This window comes from Carassius gibelio, chromosome A3, assembly GCF_023724105.1.
Source record: "Carassius gibelio isolate Cgi1373 ecotype wild population from Czech Republic chromosome A3, carGib1.2-hapl.c, whole genome shotgun sequence".
Classification (NCBI taxonomy): Eukaryota; Metazoa; Chordata; class Actinopteri; order Cypriniformes; family Cyprinidae; genus Carassius; species Carassius gibelio.
The window spans coordinates 24,359,799-24,384,194 of NC_068373.1; the positions used below are offsets into that span (position 1 = coordinate 24,359,799).

The 24,396-nt window shown below is 38.8% G+C and overlaps 1 protein-coding gene across 1 annotated transcript; it reads left to right on the forward strand.

The window, feature by feature from the left end:
- The first annotated feature begins 461 nt into the window (after positions 1 to 461).
- On the forward strand, positions 462 to 8,600 carry LOC127952944 (retinol dehydrogenase 8). Its single transcript, XM_052551877.1, has 6 exons — positions 462 to 778; positions 3,464 to 3,625; positions 4,195 to 4,374; positions 4,602 to 4,695; positions 5,626 to 5,809; positions 5,975 to 8,600. Exons 1-6 carry the CDS (start codon positions 670 to 672, stop codon positions 6,200 to 6,202), a joined length of 957 nt encoding a protein of 318 aa, XP_052407837.1. The 5' UTR covers positions 462 to 669; the 3' UTR covers positions 6,203 to 8,600.
- Positions 8,601 to 24,396: the final 15,796 nt, after the last annotated feature.

A 24,396-nucleotide genomic window follows, 5' to 3' on the forward strand; every position in this document is an offset into this window, starting at 1 on the left:
TATGTATATATATATATATATATATATATATATATATATATATATATATATATATATATATATATATATATTAGTGCTGTCAATCGATTAAAAATTTTTTACTAATTAATAAAAAATTAACTAATTAAAATTAACTAATAAATATATATATATATATATATATATATATAACAGTATTAATATTTTACTTTATATTAGGCTATATAATAAAATATAATTTCCTGTTAGTGTTGTACAATCACTGCAACGTTTTAAAATCATGATCACTCATTACACTGAACTAACAGACCAGTAGGCGTGAAACTGGGATTGACAATCAGTATTAATTTAATTCAAATGGTTTCATTTAAAATGTTTGTTGTTTTACTTATTTGTATTTTCTTCTCGCCTTAGACCCCCGCCCCCTCCCCAAACACACACACACCTCTCTCCCCTTTGCACTCACAGCTCGCAATGCATCTAACTGTGTTAATCTGTTTGTTTTTCAAAGCCGTACAGTAAACGCTGATGCTCACGCAAGTAAACATGCGTTTTTATGTCCTCCTTTAACTAAGCGATTCTGTCTGCCATGTGACCGCGTAACCCGCTCACATGAGCGCCGAGTTGCATGATCCGCTTTAAGTTCTTTAAAGTCCGCTGCTCCAGCTCGCAGCTGAGACTGGAGCTGCCATGGCGAGTGGAGGCGAGCAGAAAGTGGTGCTGATCACCGGCTGCTCCTCCGGGATCGGACTGCGGATCGCCGTGCTGCTGGCCAGTGACGAACAGAAGCGTTACCATGGTAAACGCGCTCATTTGCGTTCTATTTCCTTCAGCGCTCAAACGTCTCTAGAACGTGCTGCTTTTGTTAGAATATTTTAGAACGTTCGAAATTGTTGATTCTAGAAGTTAACACATTTTTACAGTGGGTATTAATCGATAGCATAAAAGTCTTATTTTGTAATATTTTCATTACATAACACGCTGTATATTTGAGAATTCGTTTGTCTCCTCATCCGAATCGCGAGATTCTACATTCAATTTTCTCTAGCTGAACCCAAAGGCTCTTTGTTGTCATGTGAAAGCGCAGTTTCCAGGGTATGGCTCCGCAAGGATGCCGCTCGCCAGGCGGAGATCATAAAGAGACTGCCAGTTCTCTTTCAAGTGACTTCTCCAGTACAAAGCTCCCTTTATGGCTGTGAATTGTAGACCGCTGCCCTGGTTTAGTGCCGTGTCTAATGCGCCCTTAGTTCACACACTGGAATGAGTGTTGGGAGAGGGACAACGTTTGAGACCTGTACAAGTGAGGGCTGTAAAGCGAGGGTCGTCTGAAGACTTCATTTGCACTCTGAGCAGGGCAAAACCATTGGTCGTTTGTTTTCTCCTACTCCGCTACATCCAGGGACTCATTAATGTCAGTCAAATACAATGCGTTTGGTTTACACCAGGGGTCTTCAACCTTTTTCAGGCCCTAGGTGGATTGAGATATAAGTCTGAAATGTATAAAGTTGGTATGATGATTACTGTACACTTATTGATGTACTTCTACATTATATTTAAATTTTAGCTAAGTAAGGGATAATGTACATCCAGTCGGTTGTTATCTCAGAATAAACCCCGACAGGATGATCAGGACCCTGACGCGAAGCGCTTATTACACCGCTTAAAAGATTTGTTTTTACCGTATATGTTGAAATTAATAAAGTCTTCCATTGTAACACGCGGTGGTTAAGTGTTTTCAGTCACAAGATGGCGCCAGATGTTCAATGATAGCGGAGTGACTCGTTAAGCATATACCGCTCAGGACATCTCGTAGTACCCGGATGAGCGGTGTGTTATTCAATTTGGCGGTTATTATCTGGGAATAACATACCGCTGGATGGCGCGTTTGACCAGTCAGAATCAAGTATTCCACATAGCCGTGTAATAATGTTTTAATGTGTACAGAACAACAAAACAAGCTTCTTTAGCCTTGGTTATAGTTATCATATTGTCATTTTAACACTAAGAGGTAGCACTACAGACCCCCTGTTAAAGTCCTTTTGTTTTACTACAAAAAAGGGATGTTTTTAAGAAAGTTAAAATGAAACACTATTAGAATAGGAACTATTCCATCCACACATTTCTTTTATTCTTTTCCATCTTTTAAATTAATTCCATTTGAACTTTGTTCTAATTCGAAAAGTATTGCAACAGTGGATTTTATTCAGAAAAACGAAATCCTCTGAGATTAAACATTTCGTTGGTTCTGGTTATAATGAGGAGCAGTGATATATGCCAACTTCAAAGAAAGCCAAAAAATCGAATTACAAGACAGAGCGGCTCATTCAAGAATGTTTAATCTGCCTCAAGACTTACTCTGAGACAACAGCTTTAACAATGAGGCGGTTGTTCTCGCAAACACATTTAAGTTGTGGCCTAGTTTGGCCACACAGGCTTTGTGTGTCGTAAGAATTAATTTCTTCTCTCATCAAGTACAGATTAAGCTTTATATATACAAGTGCATTCAGGAAGACAGGAATGCAGATTTCCTAGCAGCTGCATTTCCATCATCACCATAAAGATGCATGACAGTCTCCTCATGCTTACTGGCACTTGTCAACAGCAGCCAGGCTGTGACTGATCATGGAAGGTGTCTGTTGACAGGCGAATGAATGATGCTTTAACACTTTGATCCGCTACAGACGGAAGCTCCTCAGCCTTATCTGTAAAATCAGAGATGATTTAATCAGCAAATCAAACATCAATATTCTCTGACAGACGCTGTTAAAATAACGCCTGACAGCTTCAAAGAAGTAATGCCTAAGCCTATGATGTAAATGTTGAAGTTCAAGTGGAATGATGTCTTCATTTATTTAGTAGGAACTTTTAGAATAGAAACTATTATCTAAAGTGACTTACAAATGAGTAACACACCAAAGCGATTTATGCTAAGGAAGCAGTTACATGACAAGTGAGAGGTATACAGTATAAATCATAAATACTACAGAATTAAAGATGAATGATGTTCAGCAAGCTTATTAGTAAATCTGAGATGGGCGCTTGATTAAGGTCAGTGTGTTCAAAGTGCATCAAAATGTTAATCTCTTCCGTTTGTCTTTCAGCCATAGTTTACATAAGCAACACTTACCTCCGATTAGACGGAGTGCTTTGTTTAGGTCAGCATATATGTCAGCGCTAAAAAAAGACAAAAGGGAACAAATTAAATCAAACTGCAATCTCCTGCAGTGATTTGAGGACAAAGCATCTAAGAGTCAACTCAATTCACCTTTATTTAAATTGAACTTTAAATGATACAGGATTTTTATAGAAACTTCAGGGTAACAAACAGAATCGGTGATACAAATCTGAGACAAATTCTAATTATGCTGTAAAGCAGCTCTAAAATGACAATAGATCCATTATTTAGCTCTAAATAAAAAATAATTTTTATGTTTTTACTCTAATTTTGTTGATGACAAATGATTCTCTGTCACTTGTCTTGAAGTTATTGCCACTATGAGAGACCTGAGAAAGAAGGACCGGCTGGTGGAAGCGGCGGGTGACACATACGGAAAGACCTTGACACTGCTGTCTTTGGATGTGTGCAGTGATGACTCAGTCTGGCAATGTATTGACAGTGTAAAGGACCGCCACATCGACATTCTCAGTGAGTGCAGCATGCCTTTGACCTCATATAGGCTTTGTTCACACTGCAGGGGAAATCCAATTTTTTATTTGGGCTGTTCAAAAAAATGGGCTTCTTTAAAAATCAAAATAAAACACTGGTTGTAATAGCAATGAAGCAAACCTTGCGAGAGTTTAGCAAAGGATGTTTTACCATCGATTATGTTTCATTATCATTTGTTATCATTCATTACAATCAATAAAATACAGAGACTGTGGGTACAGTTAAAGGGATAGTTCACCAAAAAAATGAAAATTTCATCATTTACTCACTGCCTATGAACACATATCAGCAGAGGTTACAAACTGTCAGTGTAACAGTGTAACATCATTTTATATATTAAGTATATGTATCAAATTTAATTTGATAAATTGATATTTTTGATAAAATACTAATACAAATGAACAGAGACGAGATTCTAGAAACTAGAAAGAGTGAGTGCTGACTGATATAAACTGAATGATATGTGGTCACCAAAAATCGATACTAGCCTAGTGCCTCAGGAAACAGGCAAGAGCATAACCACCCATGTTTCCTCTCTGATTTTCCAGTTAATAATGCAGGCGTGGGTTTGCTGGGCCCTGTGGAGAGCATCAGCATGGATGAGATGAAGAGAGTGTTTGAGACCAACTTCTTCGGAACTGTGCGCATGATAAAAGAGGTCATGCCGGACATGAAGAAGAGGCGATCCGGCCACATTATCGTCATGAGTAGCGTAATGGGCCTGCAGGGTAGGACGGACACACCACGCTGTAGAGGGCTGACTGAAGCCTTCTGTGTCACACAGCTGAATGCTTGACAGTCAGAGAGACAATAGGGCCATTCAGTGTTATGCACTTACTGTAGCTGAAGAGCAGTATGACAGCCAGATATGTGCACACATGGTTTGGGCCACTTTGGGAGGGCAGCAGAACAATGACATTATCACTGAATATGTCTCTGTTGAAATTATCCGCAGGTGTGATATTCAATGATGTCTACACGGCCTCTAAGTTCGCCATAGAGGGCTTCTGTGAGAGTATGGCTGTGCAGCTGCTGAAGTTTAATGTGAAGTAAGTGATCCGGAGTCGTATGATGGGGGGCCTATGCATGTCAAGCCCAAATTTCCAGCATGAAAAAACAAGGTTTAAAACCATAACAATGAACATATCAATGAAATATCAAATTGCTATGATCTGTGATGATAAATATGTTGTTTTTTTTGTCCAGTAAATTACAAAATATTGTATAACTATTTGATATTGTATAAGTATATTATGCTCATGTCATTTAGTTACACTAACAACACTGGTTTAATGCCATGTGCCATTTAAAAAAAATGAATTAAAAAAATCAATATGTACTAAAATCTTATTTTTTATACGTTAGTAACTATTGTTATTATTGAAGAATATAAAAGTTCCTGAAACTTGCACCTGCACATGGCATGCATGGAGAAAATAGGCTAAATCGTGTGCACAATTTACTAATTCGTTCCCTCGATTTGCTAAATCATGCGCATAATTTATAAATCGTGAAGCGAATTAGTCAATTGTGAACACGATATAGTAAATCAAGGGAACGAATTAGCAAACTGAGGGAACAAAACAGTAACCGTGTGCACGTTTTAGTACATCGAGGGAACAAATTAGTAAATCATGTACATTATTTTTTTTTTTTTTTCTTGCATGTCGTGTAAGGGGCTCCATAGTTTTGCTATAATTATAGAAGAAATACTGGAAATATCTCTCAAATGGAAAAAACAAACATTTTCACTAAATGCCTTCAAATATTGTTAGAGAAAAGGTGACTTTATTTTTAAACTTATGACTTAATTCTCATTAAAATGCCTATTATGAGATTTATTCTCAAGATTAATTGACTGATCTATTTATAAACATGTTGTGCTCATCAGATTTGGTGTAAAAAGGCTTTTTAAAATGAATCTTCTTGGAATTAAAGAGTGCTATAGTGCTAATGTAGCATTCCCTCTGTTCTCCCAGACTATCTCTGATTGAGCCAGGCCCAGTGCATACAGAGTTTGAAACAAAGATGATGCAAGAGGTGGCCAAGATGGATTATCCTGGAGCAGATGCAGACACAGTCAGATACTTCAAGGATGTGTACATAAAATCATCCATTGATATCTTTGAGGCATTGGGACAAACCCCTGAGGACATTGCTAAAGTATGTGTCACTGTTTGACTGCAAACATATGAATGCGCTAAATTCATTGCATTACAAATTACAAGCTCTAATTTGTCTTCACTGCCCTTTAAATCTCCACTGATTTTCGTTTATACACTAAACCTGTCGCTATTATTATTCTGTTCTTAATTACCCACAATCCAGTGCACCAAGAAAGTGATTGAATCCAGCCAGCCCCGATTCCGGAATCTGACCAACAGCCTCTACACACCCATTGTGGCCATGAAATACGCAGACGAGACCGGGGGACTCTCAGTGAACGCTTTCTACAACCTGCTCTTTAACTTTGGCTCGCTTATGCACATTACCATGAGCATCCTCAAATGCCTGACATGCAGCTGCCTGCGCAGACGCACCATTTCTCCTGACTGAAGAGGGCAGCAGTGAGATGCACACACTCCCAATCCCCTCAGTTTACAGCAGAACAGGGGCCCGTTCTTCTTACTCACTTATTAAATCCAAGATGAAATGTAACATCCAAGATGGTATCATCACGCTAATCAGGATCTGGCTAATTCGGTTCTTCGAACGCAACTGTTGTTGATGATTAGTATAGCGGGATTGAGTTATCTGAGATAATTGCGCATTCATAGGTTGGTTCAAAAGGGGTTATGTATCGATTCTTGAAACCACGATCAACAATGCAGTGATTGGCTGGCGGCAAGACAGCAACGTAATGACATCATATAATTAAAAAACACACCTACCTAAAGGAAAACTTTCTGGACAAATTTCTGGACTTTTATAAAGAAACAGCCAAGCGAACAAAACTTCATATCATATTTTTCGTACGATAAGTCGCACCTAAGTATAAGTCTTATCAGTCCAAAAATACATCATGACGAGGAAAAAAACATATATAAGTCGCACCGGACTATAAGTCACATTTATTTAGAACCAAGAACCAAGAGAAAACATTACCGTCTACAGCCACGAGAGGGCGCTCTATATATCAAGTGTGGACTACAGGAGCACTGAGCAGCATAGAGCGCCCTCTCGTGGCTGGAGACGGTAATGTTTTCTATTGGTTCATTTCTCTTGGTTCATGTCAAATGAATTTTGATAAATAAGTCGCACCTGACTATAAGTCGCAGGACCATCCAAACTATGAATAGAAGTGTGACTTATAGTCCGGAAAATACGGTAAATGTTATAATAGATAAAAGAAATGTGCTCTGTTTTTTATTTTATTTAATTTTTTTACATGATTCCCATTCACAATTATATAGATTCGCAATTTCTAATACAAGCATTACATTTTTATTTCAATGTAGTAATTAGCAATTAATTTTATATTTGAACAGATTTGTTATGTTACAACATTAACTTTCAGTGAGTAACACTGGTTGTGTCTATAGTATTAAAGACTATACAAAAGTATTATATTATCTTTTAAATTCATTTTTAAATGATTATTATTTTAAACTATTGTCCCTGGATCAGTAGGATGCTCTTGTAATAAAGTATCAGTGGTAGCCGAAAGTTTTTGGGATGAGCTTCGAGGAACCAAACAATCCAAGATCACGCCGAATCATCAACAATCAAATCCAGCTAACTGAGTTAGCGACGTACGAAGAACGGGCCCCAGGACACAACTCAATGCAACAAACTGGAGAATACAAACACACATGGATAATTTGGAAAAATAAATCAAACAAACAACACCTACATTTTTTATTATAATGCCAACACCTTTATTCACCTAATCGAGTGAGTTTAAGTTGTTACCATGATTGTGAATTCTGAAGCATTTAACATTTACAAAAAAGACAAACTGGTATATGAAATCAAACCTTACACCATAACAGACCATTCCAATGATGCTTATGATGGTCTTGATTCAACTGAGAAAGAATCACGTAGCTGCCTTTATTTATATTAATGATTTACAAGTAAATGTGTGTTTAACTCTTACACATCTTCTGAAAGAGTACTGAACATCTGGATCAAAACATGGCTGGCAGAGACTCGTCTGGGAGTAGACAAGTATGAAACTCTTAGTGTAGAGGACTGACGCATTGCTGTTGCCCAAATCTTTTTTGAGAACTGAGTCAAAATATAACAAAAACCTGGGAAGACTGAGGACTGTGAAGTTAAAGTATTGTAAATATAGTATATTTAGGTACTCTGAGGAACTTGAACTGGCAGAACATCACTTGGGCTTAAAGGGGAAGGAGGTAAATGATGAACTTAGGATGCAAGCAAGTCAAGAGATCTCATGTGTAGGGTGATAATATTAATAATACTAAAGTTGCAATGAAATGCAAGACGTTTAATACATAAGGGGCAAGACTTGTGGCTAGCAGGAGAGAAAACTATAAACTATAGAAAACTTTGTACTGTATGTATAGAAAGACAGCATACAAGTTTTGTGGAGATGGTTTACTGGTTTTACAAACAGATGCAACAGGATCTGCAATATATTTCTCCAGATGTTAAGTGAGGTTTAACAAGTTCATTCAGGGTTCCCATCTAGCACTTTAGTGTTGCTGGAGACATCTGTACATGATCCAAAATAAAGTAGGCAAAGAAAGTAAGGAGGGAAGTAAAAGTGAGAAACAAGCCATAAGTAGAATGAGGATTGGACATCTAAAGCTAATCTCTTCATGTTATAGGAAAGCATGCAACAGGACTATGTGATGACTGCAAGGAGGCAATGAAGCACATCTTTATGTCCGGCAAGAAATGTATAAAAGAATGGCAAGAGCTGAAAAAAATGTGTATGTAAAATACAATGATCATCAAGCATTAAACAGCATATAAATCAAAACTGCCTGATGTTACCAAATTAAATGATGACCCAGGAAGTGGCGGAGGGCCGTTCAAGCTTTTGGGGGTGGGGGGGTGTAGTCTTTGATGAACATGTTCTCAGCTTTTTGTTCAAAACGTAAACACTGACTACAGCACACCAATTGAAACTTTACTTTTGTGTATTACTCAACATTAGCAGAGGCTGGACATTCTCATTTGAACCAGCAGAGGGCGACAGAGTACATTAGCAGCAGTAGTATACAGATCTGTGCTGTTACTTACCATGGGTGCTTCTCAACTGGAAAGCTGTATCCTAGTGAGGTTGTGTGCCTCCTAGTCCTTCAAAGGTTCATAGACTCCTCCTCAAGGGTGAACACTAGAATGATGCACTTGATGAACACTATGCTGTCACACTTACAGTAAGTGTGCATTATTACACTTACAATAAGTGTGCATAGCTACACATAAAAGTTTCCGCCCCACACTTTATGTAAATACTTTATATTGAAAATATTTTTATTGACTGAATACAAACTGACTATTGTGGGTGATTGTGACAGCCTAGATATGATGTCTTTCCAGAAAGCAGCCTTTCAACTGAGAAACACCATATGTTGCATCCAAATTCGCATACTTCCCTACTATATAGTAGACAAGAAACGAGAAAAGAAAAGGGCAGTGTTCATAAAAACGAAGTACCTGGATGATCTGCAACTTCTGGCGAGATTCTGAAATGTACATCCAATGGATGCTTTTCTGCCCCGTGAGGCAACAGGAGAAAAAATGTGTGAATAGCAGTGAAGCGATGCATCTGACACTATGTCACATGACACAGTAACAAAAGTTTTACATCCGGCTAACATTCATACTATATATTACCTACTTTTTAAATGGTTGCAAAGTACTCATTCAAAAGACGTCCCTACTTACAGAGTATGTGATTTTGGACAAAAACGGTGTGTACTGGGTTCAAGGGGTAGTTTTTTTGTTTGTCACTATGCAAGGAAGACAAATAAATAAAGAACGGGAAAAGCACAAACCAGAAACAAAGAAGGTTAGAGCAAAATATGGCGGAGACATAAAGATTGTGACAGCGAACAGAGACACCAAAAACAAGTGAGGCAAAATGAGCGCATCAGTACATTCCGACGCATTGCAGATAGGACAGCGCACACCCGGCCAATGATATGTTGATGGATATAAAGAGGTCATGGCCTAGTCCCCATCTGCCACCCTCCCTCGGCACCCCCAGCCCTCTCACACACACACTTCTTTGTGCGGAGTGAGAGAATGTGACCTGGTTCCCATCCCTGAGGAACTGTGTTCATGACAAACTCTTCAGACAACATCGAGCATCCCTTTCGCCTCCCCCACCAGCTGTCCCTCTCAGCCGCACCACCTCAGCACGGTGCAGCTTGCAGATGGACTGAGCAGAGTCCGTCCAGACTACATCCGGCAATACACAACCATGTCCCCGGTTTCTAAATGGCTGGAAACGTACCCATCATGAATGCATTCACATGGCAGACCCTTCCATCTGCTGCAACAAGTCCAAGGTGCGCGAGCGAGAGCGGGCGTTCCTACACATCAATGTGTGTGTGTGTGTGTGTGTGTGTGTGTGTGTCTTCATCAGAGGCGACAGCTCAGTACAATGGGATAAAGAATCTGTCAATCACAATCAAAAGGGAAATGGAAGGCAGTCAAGAGGGGGAGGAAGGGACCGCTGTGTGTCCCGAATCTTTGGCCGGAATGTGGGCCACAGAGCGAAGGGGGTGTGCGGAGTGGATTGGGATGTGTCTGATTTGGAAAACGAGGGCTGAGGTTCCCTGCATTCAATAGGGGACCTCTTTACTAATTGAGCGATTGCAGGAGTTACATATCTCACAAGACCATTATTCTTATCAGGCCATTGTGGTGGTGCATAACAGTTATGACATAATCAGCAAGAGTATTGTCTTCCATAGGTTTTGATTGTGTTATGGGAACATTTATCGTCCCAGCACTCTTTCTTTTTTCCCTTTTTGTAGCTTATACAGCAGAACATGGTGCTAGTATCGCCACAGCATTGTGGGTTTGTTTCCTAGGGAAGGCAGTAGCTGATAGAAATGTGTACTTTGAACGCAATGTAAGTTGCTTTGGATAAAAGCGTCCGCCAAATGCATGTGTAAATTTGCAAAATGAACTTCGAAGGGAAACGTTGCCAAGTAGGCGTAGATTGGCTCTCAGAGACGTACTTCAAGCATGCATAGGCTTCCAGCATTATCTTTGGCATGCTGGTTGTCTGACACATTCCTGCAACATCTGGTCCGTCCACAGCCTGGGTCGTCTCTGGTTCAGACCTTCACAGTCTGAAAAAACCTCAGCCTGCAGTGCAAAGGCAGGACTTTACAGATCGCCAGAAGTACATCTGCAAAACCCAGGTCTCAGGAGCTCTGCAGGAGCAGCAGTCGTCTAGACCCTGTCTTCATTCTCGTCTCAGAAGCAAACAGACAAGAGCTTCTCTTTAGAAGTGCTGCTGGAGAAATGAAGTGCAATCAGTGATGGTGTTGGTTGAGATAATTAGTGGCTGTCCCAAAATGCCAACAGATAAATAATCAGTTCCTTGTGTGTTCATTCAAGCTTCCTCACAGGTGGTTTCCTGACTCGTGCTGCTTCACTAACTGTCATTTAGTTGCTGTTGTGATGTTCCTGCCTCTATTTTGCCTTCTGCTCAGTTATACATGCTGCAAAGTAGGCAACACTGAACGAAGAAGGGTTTCTTCAAAAAAATATTTTAAAAAGTTCCCATCACAATTTACTGTATATTGTCAAATAACAGTTCAATTGAAATATGAACATGAATGTATCAAGGTCTTGCTATGTGGTTCGTCCTCCTTTTGCTTTAATATAAGCAGGACTCGATCTGCATAAAGTTTGTATAAAACCCGATGGACATGTTCTCCAGCATGATTTCAAGTGCTCCGAAGGGTATCTTGAGCTTTAAAGGAGTTCAACATTTGTGATGAATTTTCAAAAATCTCAAAAATTTGATTAGTAACCTAGAAATAGAATCATAAATATTCATATAACGTTTTTTTTTTTTTTTAAGCAAAAAAAAAAAAGCTAATTTTTATCTCATTTTATTAAACTGATACAGTGAAGAATATTTTTTGGATATTTTAGGCTGTCATCGCTAACTTTAAGTAATAGTAAACAGTATCGCTACACACAAAATAATATAAAATATATATATTAATTATAATAATAAATTTTCTAAATATATATCTTGTTTTTAAGTTAAAATATCTTAACACCCTAAAAACAAGAAACATTGACTTGAAAGACAAAATGACATAAAATTTTAAAAGAATAGGCAAAAAAAAAAGAGGCATAATTTACTCACCCTTGTTGCTACTTTCTTCTACAGGAAATAAGATGTTAAGAATGTTTTAACTCCTTTTGCCCAGGTAAAAAAAAAATATATAATAAAAATAATTAATTCAGACAACATTAGACATTAAAGTTTTTTTTTTTTTTTTTTTTTTTTTTTTAAGGGATCTATCCCTTTAAATCTTGTTTTTAGAGAAATCATTAAAAAAAATTCATTAGGTTTATGCTTAAAAGAAAAACCTTGGCAGATACTTGCCCTTGTTTTAAACATGAACCTCATTAAAATAACATTATCATGTCATTTAATTTATTTAGTTTGAGGATGTTTATATACTTTGTTTGTATACCAATTAAGAAAATGATTCTTTTGAGGGTAGCAGAACACCTGGCATACATTAGCGTGTATTCGCTGGCTCAAGGACAGCCTATCAGAGCTGCCGGTGGAAACAACAGGACAGTAAAGCACCCAGGGCTATCTCTTGTCTGTCTCTCTGCATCCTTGCTTAAGAACACAGAAAGCAACATGAAATAAACAAACTCACTGCTGGATCCTTCTACAGATCTCATCTACTGCTACGAAAGGTCACATCGAGCAAGTGTGTAATAAAACAAAAATTTGAATGTCATTACTACGCTGCAGCTGTTCACCTTCCCACTCCTTCTCCAGGGATTTCCATGAACCTAAAACAGGGCTGAAAACTTTCAGCGAGTTCGAGTAACTTTGAAAGGCTGATTAAAGGACTCAATCTTCTGTTCCACAATTAACCTTGTCAGACCTCATTTTGATTGCGGTGATTGTGCCAGGCTTGGGTGATGAACACTAGTAAATCGCTGCCACCAGCTGGAGTGACATACGATATCCCTGGTTTTATTGCGGACACAAAAACTAAGCCCCCCACCCACACACAACAGACCCCCATGAACTCCATTGGCTGGTGCTTTAACAGAATGAAAGGAAAATGAGAAGAGTGGTGTCAAAAAAACTGAACTGCACTAATCCTCCGGGATCAGCTGGTAACAGCCGGAAAGAGTGTCTCACTCGCTTTTATCTCCCGCTCCTGTCTTTCCTACTCCAGGTAATTATTGGCACTCCTCCTGCTCCCACGATCCCTGGTGGACGGCCAAACCACAGGCTCTGTCAGTCATCCCCCCTGCTCTACACCTCTCTCTTTCAGTTTTTGTCTCACTCCATCAAGTCTTTTATCCACCTTTAGCTCTCTCTCTCTCCCTTCCAAGACTGCACACATGTCTTCATCCCAAAACTACTCCTTATTGAAAAACAGTTTCTTGTTCCTCAACTCCACCCTCCACTCTGGGACTCCCTTTACAAATGTCATAAAAGCACCCTTACATTTCACTTTTAGGGTTTTATGTTTCAGTTTTTAATTAAATATGTTGAAACACAACCCACGATCTGCTTCTGTTCCTAATTCTGTGATTTTTCTCTGGTAGAGCATTTAATCCAGTAGTTTATCCAGACGATTATCAACTACGCAGTTTTCCCAGAACTCCATGGTTGGCCTGGCTTGGGCCCGTCATAGCCTGACACTCTTCACAGTTCAGCTCCCTCTTCATCCAGGAGGAGCGTAAACTGGTGTCTGTGTGGGTGGTTTAAACCCAAATCAAAAACATCAATCAAATCAAAAGAGGAGAACATTTAATCACAGCTATTCAGTAAAGCCACACTTAATAATTATATTAACTTAAAATGAGATAGTCTTAAAATATATTAAACTAAAGTTATTTACTAAGTTATTCTAAATTGTAATAATATTTTACCATATTTCTGTTTTTTACTGTATTTTTGATGAAACATATGCAGCCTTGGTGAACATAAGAGTCGACCCCAAACTTTGAGATTTTGAACAGCGTACGTGATTTAAATATACATAATTATCATATAAAAATAAATCTCTGAAAACAAGTCTTAATATGTAAAAATCTAGGTTCTAGTAAATGTATATTGTACACCACCACTGATTCAGAGTTATAATTTTTTTTCTCTTTGGTGTGTCTTTGATATTTTCCATGGCTGCATGGGCAGATGTCCAGAGCTTATGTAAAAGTGAGCTAAGAGTCTGAGCTCAAACCTCTCTGGCTTGCTTGCACGCTCATTCAGTGACTGTCTTTCAGGTCTGGTTAGGGTGGGAACCGCTCGGCTGACTGTCCAGAGGCCATTTAGCTCTCATCATTGCTTATTTAGCTTGAGTGCATCACTTTTTGGCAAGTGGATGTGGAAGCTCATTCCAATAATCTTCAATCTTCATACAAAAAAGGACAAGAGAACGAAAAGTTTAATATTAGGTTCTAGGTTCTCTAAATTATTTTCTTCAGATAAAAAGCTCCATTCCAATTTCAATAGCTCGATCACTGCAATATGAAATGACATTTCTCGTTCTCCCTTTGTTGATTGTTTCCAAGTGCTGGCCGCCTCAGTTTGGCCTGCACCAATCAGAACGCAAACACGCCTCTGTGATTTGGCGGCTGCTCCTCACTTCTAGACACATGCGCACCCACCCACACTTAAATCTTTCATCAATAGCAAATTTCCTCTCTTTTTCTAAATTTGCATCCTTTTTTCCACTTTCCAGCACTTCTCTCCAGTTTTCTTCTCTATCGTTGACCTCACATTTTTTTCTGGCTTCCTTCTATTTTGTCTTCTTCTCTGTGGACTACAGGCAATGTGAGTAATTCTGGACTGATGTCTGTCTCTTACTTTGCTCAGGGAGGTGCAGGAACTCTTACAACAGTTTGGCTGTAGAGGTCGTTTCCTGCCCTTGTTGAACAGAAAACCAAACATCTGCCGTTGCAAAAACGAATTCTAATCTCCCAAAACCTGTAAAAACAAAAACATCTCTTTTAAAGATACATTATGAATGACATTAGACCTCTCATTCGTAGTCATACTGTCCAAAATCAGTGTGTTCCCGATTGAAAGAAATATCCCAATACGATATCTTTAATATCTTGTTTCTGCTAGACAGCATTGAGGTGGAAAGAAGCAAAACATTTCCTGCTTCTCAGAAAATACCACATTGACATTTTGAAGTTAAGGACTTTAATAAATTTCATTATGAATTTGTCAGGTCTTTGAGCTTCCCACGGAAAACGTTGCAGTAGCACAATAAATTAATTATAATAACTAACTAAATGCATGCACATGAGATGCATGTCCAAAGTATGGGAACACTTTAAAGAACAATTGACTGTTATATTTTTTTTAATTCAAGCATCAGTGACTACTTATATACCTCAGTGTGTAAAATGAAATATCAAATTATTCAATTCACCAAAGAAATAAATGATAGATTATCGTAATTGTTATCGTTGCAGGCCTAGTGAAATGTGTGTATGTGAAGGTTGCATACCCCAGGTTGGTTGGTGTGTGACAGAAGCCAGTGTGTTCCCTGACGGTGGGCTTGGCTGGATGGACCGGGCTGTGCCCTCACATGTGGGGTCACCAGCACCATGAGCAGAAAACAGAATCCTTCTCATGTGAACACCCACTTTTCCTGGTCTTCTGCCAGGAAAGAACAGAGTTGTGTGTTTGGGATTCGGTGGGAAAAGTGTCCCTCGGAATGTGACTTTGTGAGGGGCGTGGGGAGGGCTGGCAAGAAGGCCCTGTATGTCTCAGCTCCTGAGGCTAAGGGATAATCTGTGGGGTCAGGGGTCAGGCTGCACTCTCTCCAACGCATACCCACTCTGTCAAACATACACAACCCACTGCTGACACAACACATACTGTACCTCCGGACAGAGTCCTCAGGACACAGAGAGGCACTCAGCTCTCCCTTCACAAATACCCCATACAAGACACTTCACAGTATGGACAACAGATCTTTTCTGGCTCAGTATCACACCTCTGAATGATAATTCTCTCTGATGAGACTCACCCAGAGTAATCTGCAACAAGTCTAAAAGGGAAAAAAAAATACATTGCCATGTTTGTTTCGTTTTAATAAAGGATGACCAGAACAGTCCAGTAGACGAAATGTATCTGGTACTATATCACTAAAACTGTTGTTATTGAGAGACTTTCATTCAGGTTCATTCAAATATTTTAACATTCAACATATTCTAATCTTGTATTCACTTTTTTTCTGAAAGTTTAGAAGAGTGTATTGATTTTCCTTTTTTTCAATAAGAATGAATAGGGACTGGAGCCTCAGAAATGCTGCAAACACTTTATAAAATATATCTGGTAACACTTAACATAAGGGAACATATTCACTATTAAAGAGGAATTGGGTGTTTTTCCACAATAAACTCTTAATTTGCTGCTTATTGTTAGTATGAAAGAAAACTGTTTGTAGTTGTCAAGTTTAGGTATCGGGTCAGTTTATATAGGGATTTAGAATATGGTCATAATATGTGCTTTATAAATACTAATAAACAGCCAATATGCAAGTAATATGCATGCTAATAAGTTAATAGTGAATATGTGTTCTCTAATTTGAAGTGTTACCTTTACTGATTTCTTCATAAAAACATTACTCAACAAACTTAAAAAAAGATACAGCTATTAAACTCAAATGAATTGGATTATTGCACACAGACTCATATAACCTGTTCTGATAAGAACACTGCATGTTCTCCCGGCTCTCCCTAGTCCAGTGTTTCTCTATTCTTCTCCTGGACTACATTATTACATTTTCAGTTTTTCCTATATCTAACAAACCAGATTAGGCTCATTAGCTCAGTGTGCTCCATGATATTTAGCGTTAGATTCGTGTGGCAGTGCAGTGCAAACGCTGTCTGTTGCATGATGATGAAACAGGTGTAGATGGTGAATGCAATGTGGTGGCACCTCCTAAGATGGAGCAACTTTGCGCTTTTAGAGAGGTGACACACAACCTGTCAAACACAGGCAGGTTTTATCTTGTTTTTGTTTTGTTTTGTCTTTTTGTTTTGAAGCATGAAATCTCTGGTTCCTCTGAATCGTAACAGTGCGAAGAAAAAAAGGGAGCAGAACAATCTTCAGATTGTCTCCTTTTGTATTGCAGAACAGAACAGAAGTCATGTACGGAAACAACATGAGGGCGAGTAAATGATGACAGAATTTTCATTTATGGCAGAACCGTTCCTTGAAATGATAAATCATAGCATGATGAACTGCCTCGAGGAGAGTGACAAAACAAAAAACTCAGGCATTGCATGTTCTGGCAAGGCCTGTGAAGCAAAAGCATAATGTCAGAATTTGTGACATTAAACAAATACTTCACGTCAGCTTCCCTTTAACCACAGAAAAGACAAATATGCTTGTGTTTAAAAGGCTGCATATTTTTGCTGTTTCTCAGAATATTGTTTAGGAAATATAAGAGCACTTCATCTTTTTTACTATCCCCCTTTCCCGCGCCCCTTTTTTCCCCCCCTTTTCTCTCTCTGCAACACACAAGTCCACACAGGAAAATAACAAACGTGAAATGGATGGGAAAGGCTCCCATGTGTGAGCTGAGATGCAGAGGCACAGCGGTGAACTCGTTCCCAGGCTCTGGGAGGAGCGGAGAGGGCAAGCCATCGCTTGACTGTCTTAAACAGGGAACCAGAAAAACTGGCTGGGCCTCACCGTTATCCGTCATCTGTCCTCCATCACTTTACCGCCACCTTTAATCACAACATGCGAGCACATAACACGTACAAGTCCGTGCACACACCTAGCTGCTAACCCACACTCATTACTCCATCCCGACATTTCGAGATGTTTGGAGAGCATGGCGACAGCGAAACCTGAAAGTTAGCACACATAAACACACACACAAGGGCTAAGTCTCAGTTGTGAAACAGTCAAATCAGCTTGCTCAATAATATTTCTGAGCAGTGTGCTCATCCATGGGCCATTGGTGTAGCAGTTTATGCTTTGACATGCTCTGGCACAGTTGAGTAATCTCCGAGAGAGGTAGACTCTCCCAGGGTTGTGGGCTATGGATGAAGCCAAAAAAAAGTGCACTAGATTACACACACACACACACACACACACATCAACAAGTGTGAGAATAGCATATAAATCATATATCACACATCGACCGCGATGCAACCACTTGCTACATTCCCAAAACCTACGCACTCACATGAAACTATTAGATACGAGTTTGTAATTACTATCGACCGCACGGCTTCCTCCGCTTCTCAGTGACTCACGGTCACAACTTTAAAACAACCTCCCGCACAAACACCCAGCCAACCGTCCTCAGCTTTAAAACAGTCATAAAAGACTGTCCTCCCTCTGCAGCGGTCTGTTCCTCTCAAACAAATGAACCACGGCTGACTGACAGATCGCACTACGTGCCAGCACTTCTAGACTTCCAAACGTCCCGTAAGCCAAGAACACTGGATTAGCCCAACTGGCAAAGAACAGTCAAACAAGCCTCTGGTACTGATGCTGTTCTGGGGCCTTTTTTCACACTGTATAGGGATCCAACTTGGCAGTGGCGCACAAGAGAAGTAATTAAAACAGCATGCTAACAGTGCTGAGGCCCATGATGTAAAGATTTCATCAGTGAGGAATGGCCCACAACGCTGTCTGAAAGAGGACCTGGGCCTGTTAGGATAGAGGGAGTCTTGACATTTTACTTTGAATCATTGTGAAATAGGAGGCACTTTCCACAAACAGAGTGTAATAAACTTTTTAAAATGTCAAGAGGTCAATTTATGATTCTAATATATGATATAATGTTACAAAAGATTTCTATTTCAAATAAATGTTGTTCTTTCTATTCACCGAGGAATCATCAAGGAATCAAAGGAAAATTAATGTACCACAGTTTCCACAAAAATAAGAAGCAGCACAGATGTTTTCAACATTGATAATAAGAGCAGAAAATCAGCATGTTAGAATTAATTCTATAATATTCTGATATATGATATTTTCTTTTAAACTGTAATAATATTTCACAGTATTAATGCTATTAATGTATATTTGTATATCAAACAAATGAAGCCTTATTGAGCATAAGAAACTTCTTTCAAAATCAGGGTTAGTGATTTAGGCAACCCTCTTCACAAACTTTGGTATTTGTCTAAATACATTTTAAAACCCTGATATTTGCACTATGAAATAAACATTAAAATAAAAAACATTTAAAACACACACACAACACCAGAACAGGTAACAGGGTTTTAATTATTGCAACTTTAGCCTAGATTAGCGGTTCACTCATTTAGTTTGGGATCAAGTTACTTATAAACTTTAATATTTGATTATTTAGTTGTATTCCTGCTACGTTTTATAAAGTTCTAAACTGAAGTTCGGGAGGAGCTTTTTCACCTATCCCTGTTATATACAACAAATGTACATTTAAGCTACAGCTTTCCTCACTCCAGTGACAACACAAGTCCAATATGCCTCCACCATCCCCATCTCCACCTTAATTTTTAATCACCATTTATTAAAGGGATAGTTTACCTAAAATGAGTATTCTGTCATCAATTACTCACCCTCATGTATGTCGTTTAATTGTATGGATCAGTTACTTTCATCACTAAAGGATTACATGGACATGCAATTTCATGAATTTGTTTTAGAAGTAAAGTCATGATGGGACATAGGTTTTGGGGCGTAGCTAAACATGAATGTATTTGTTATTTTAAATTAGTTCATTAAAAATGGTTTGACAAAGATTTGAATTGGTCAAAATGACCATTTAAGGCTATGTTAAACAAGGGTCTACTAAATCTATTAAAGTTCTACTAAATCTATTAAAGTTATCGCAACAAAAACACGGGGTTGTGCCTCTAACGCTCTAAAAACAAACCATAATGGGTCACCAAAGTGAAGCGTGTTCATGGAAACCGCCGGAAGCTGTGAAGAGAGCGCGAGACGCACGTTCGTTACAGAAGCACCCAATCATCTTGTTTGCTTTGTGTCTTGGGAGACTCACGGTAGCTTATAAACAAGTATGTTTTTGTAATCAGTTCCACAATCTGGAGGTTTGACAAACACAAATCAGGTTGAGTGAGTTTTCCAATGATTGGGAGTGTGCTTCAGACACAGGTCGATAATACCAAAGGGTTCCTGAAAGGTGCAAACCTTCAACATGGCGCGTGTCAACCTGGGTGTGTGACAGGCTGTGTGTCGCCTCTCTAATGTGTCAATACACCGCAAAGTTGCTCCATCTTAGGAGGTGTCACCACATTGCATTCACCATCTACACCTGTTTCATCATCATGCAATGCACAGTGTTTGCACTGCACTGCCACACTAATCTAATGCTAAATATCATGGAGCACATTGAGCTAATGAGTCTAATCTGGGTTTTTTAGCTACAGGAAAAATTGAAAATGTAGTGGAGTTGGTTGTAGTGGCTCTAGCTGGGTGTGGTGACACTAAAGGAGGTGGTCTGGTGGCAGGACCTTGTATGGTGAAACAATTCAGATTTTCTAAGTTCATTCCTCAAACCTTACACAAAGCTATTTTAAGAGCTATGAAGTCTCCCACGCACACACAACAATTTCGGGGTTAGCTCATTTATTTATCTTGAGATTTGTAAGGTCTAATGAAACCCTGAGAAGGACACTCTAAGTTGTTCTTGGCTGATGGGACGAAAAGGGAGGATGCGATTCAAATTTGCGAGACCAAGACGTCCATCGGCTCAAACATGGAGAGAAAGAGGCTCCAGATAGAGCCCGCTGCCGCACCCTCGCACCCCACTCCCTCAAGGTGTGTTCGAATCTGACAATTACTCACACAAGCTCCGTGCCTACACAAGGAGAACGACATGTTGCAGCTTGTTGGTCGAAATATGATAAACAACGTCAATCATTTTAGGAGAAAAGATGGGAAGCTTATCAGGCCAGCGTGGGAGAAAACCTGCGAAAAAGAAAAACTAGACAGACAGAGGGACAAATTAAATGCTCTGGTAAAGTGATTTCCACTTTATCCAGTTCCACTCAATAAATATTCCCAAGTGCACCATGTGCAGTTTTCTGAGGTATTTTCTGATAAAGTATTTTAAATACTAGATTTCACTTTAACCATATTTCAAAGACAACCGAAGTAATTATGTAATTACAAATAAAGATGTACTTAAATCCTACTTAAGTGGGTCGGATTAGCACTCTAAAGTTCAACTAACTGCATTTAAGCTAAATTTAAGCTAAAAAGCATTTTCATTTAATTGCAATTAACATGCAATTAAGTGTCCAAAAAGTTCTTTTTTTATGTATATTATTTCTGTAACAACTACACTTCTTAAAAGTATTCAAGTTTTCTAAAAGTTTTGGAATAAGATGGAATCTTTCTAATTTTCCTTTACTCACAAAAGTTCTGTACAAATGTCTCAACGGATTACATTTTACAGGATTCTTTATTTTTATATATTGAGTGTCTGTTCACACTTTGTCCATGCAGAATGTGGTCTGACCATTCAGTTCCTGCAATTTCGACACATTGTTCTGTGACAGTTATCACTTTGAGAAGTTGAATATACAACCGCCTTGATTTGCTTGTTTTACAGATATCAGTACACAAATCACAAAGATACAAAACATCCAGGAAACCAGAACACTTATAAGCTGACATTTCCAGTATTCTGAAATGAACAGTGAACATGACTCACCCCTTAATAATAAAAACCTCTCACGTAAAAGTATTGGTTCATCAGAAAATACACTGGAAGTGTTTTTATAAAGCTCAGATTACAATTGAGGAGATGAAATATACTTTCCTTACTACACAACTGAATGAACAAATTACAAAAAACAAATCAGACAACCATTTTACAGTTCTTAAAAAAATTCTAATATTGGTCCTAACTCATTCATTACCTATATTCATTTTTTTTTTATTATAAAACTTAATCACATTTGTTAATTTTCATAAAATACAATTCATCACAAGAAACCCCAATGTTTCTTTAACTGTGTTGTAATTAGAACTACCAGTCAGTAACAGCATTGACTTCAGTGTGTTAAATGTGTTACATTTCAAAGTTCATTTTGAGTCCAACATAACAAATGTAAATTACCTGCAGTTCAGTAGTGAGACAAATAAGTTCAGTAATCACTCTGATTCAGAAGGGTTTATGACTCACTAAAACACCTCATGGGTCATTCGTTCGGGAATCGGACTAAACTGGTTATGCTGTATATTTTCTTATTCACTAAAAAGGACCTAGCTCATAAGAGTCATTTCGTGTCCAATTCTTGGTTCCCAACCCTAATTATCATCTACAGTTCTATAGCTTTCAATATGCTTTCCTCAACTTACAAAAACTCTACAAACAAAAACATGTTATTCTTCAGGCTGTGTTCTGCAGGTCATAACTAGAGTAATGACAGAGAATTAAAAACAGTAGTGGTGTCATTCAGTTTCACCTGTCTGTTGATATTACTTCAATAATAATTCTTAACAGATGTTGACCTCATGACTTAAAGTTGGCTAATGTGGGTTCTCAGTATACAGGTGAGCAGATAACAGTCACAACTTTATGCTATTAAACATCTTACCCCTATCACCCTGAATGGGCCTCCATGACTTGTGCAAATGTGGGATTACAATTGAGGCAGGTTGCTGCGCTTTCCAAGAGCTGGGCTGAGACTGACAATCTGTTATGAGTGTCTCACAGAGATCAGGTTCCAAGAGCCGCCTGGATAGCTCAGATGAGAGGCAGACATGATGGAACACATTTACTATTTGTAGTCTATTAGCCACCAAACCAGAACAAGCCACACTTTTGAACACAAACCTTTGAACTGTAATCATCATTTGTATCACTCAGCCAATCAGTCAAATGTCACACAAGCAAGGCACACAAGCATCTGTTCAACTATTTCAGATTGATGTGGGTGTGTAATAAGCTTTTATTAATATAAAAGATGGGTTTTTCAAATCTATCGGGATTGATTTGAGGATGCCATAAATGTCATTTCAATTCCTGAATTGGAATTGCGGTAGCAAGCAGGATGCAGATTTTTAATTGGAATATGAATGTAAGGAAACAGAAATGTAAAAATGTATTGAAAACCAGTTTTAAACCAGAAAAGCATTTTTTTTTTATTGACAGACAGACCAATAGCTTTCTGTGGGCTTTTCCAATTTTCAATTCTACAGTTCTTCCTTTCGGACAGCCCGGATAAAAAGATGAGTTAATAATGCAATTCCTAATGTACATTCTTTAATTAAATTAATATTTCATCTGAAATCACTTTCATTAATCAACATTGTTTTATTTCAAATTGCAAAAAAAAAAACATTAGCGTCTACCTCCTAGGTAATGAGTGTGGGAAGTTGAGATTCCCTTGACAGCCTCCTGTGCTGCTCCATATTGCTGCTGGCGTTCTCACCACTGCCTAATGTTCCACAGGAAGTGATCTCAGTAAACAGGCTCACTTAATCCTTCTGTGCGGTCCTGTGGGAGGCTGCCTCTGACCCCTGCATTGACATGGGCCACAATTCTCCTTCACTGGAAAACTCACTTTTAGCTGTCACAATTGTTTGTTTTTGCTTGGAAAATCTCCGACACTAGTCCTATTTCGGGCCTTCTAATTGATATTTTACTGTTATTAGAGGTGAAGTTACAAATACATGATTTCTCACACTCTGAGGGGCCTTAAATAGGCCTACGAGAGTACCGGTTCCCTGTGTTTAGAGCCCCATCAGCCTCATAAACGAGAAAGGGGGGTAAAGTAACTTCTGGTTGCAATTTGAAGATGCTTTTTTTAGCCATCCTTAAATGTGGGAAGTCAAAGTCATCAAGCTGGGGGCGTCTGTGGGAAGCAGAGAAGATTTGAAAGGAGGAAAAAAATTCCATCTGAGGGTTTTCCCGCTTAGAGAGAGAAAGTCAGGGAACATGGATTTGAATAAAGATACTTGGCACTAGATTGATGCAGCATGTCAGTTTAATGAAACAAGCTCATGAACTAAACTGCAGGAAACGGAACCGGCAATTCATACCGCACACAGCAAATCTGAAATGTGGGAATGGGAAACCACATGATATGGAAACTAGAAAAGATAGTCCTGGAGCACAACCAAAGTCTACAGTTTAAAGAAGGGATAATATGTACACCTTCTCTGTACATATGGAATATGAGTAGGACTAGTGGATGAATTTGTACCGCACTCCTCTGTATTTCTCATAGCTCTTGCGTGCCGAACAGACGTCATGCTGCAGAACAGCTGCCCAGAACTGATTAAATAATGCATGCCAGCATGCTGCCCATGAGCACTGTTTTGCATTCAGTTATTGTACTTGGACAAGAATGTTTGAAAAACCCATTGCCTTGTGCTCTCCACCAAAGAATTGATTTGTTTTGAGAATATCTCACACAGTGGGCAGCTTTTTTTTTTTTTTTTTTTTTTTGCTGTGTTGCCCATGGGAGCAGTTAGGGGTTCGGTGCCTTGCTCAAGGGTCTCACCTCATGGTATTGAAGGTGAAAGAGAGCTCTGGTCATTGACTCCCCCCACCGACAATCCCTGCAGATACCAAGACTCAAACTCGTGACCTTTG

Excerpts from the sequence above, each read along its gene's own strand:
- LOC127952944 (XM_052551877.1), top strand. The coding sequence starts at position 670 with ATGGCGAGTGGAGGCGAGCAGAAAGTGGTGCTGATCACCGGCTGCTCC. Across the intron at positions 3,626-4,194 it reads CCGCCACATCGACATTCTCA|TTAATAATGCAGGCGTGGGT; the intron begins GTGAGTGCAGCA and ends CTGATTTTCCAG. Across the intron at positions 5,810-5,974 it reads CCCCTGAGGACATTGCTAAA|TGCACCAAGAAAGTGATTGA; the intron begins GTATGTGTCACT and ends CCCACAATCCAG.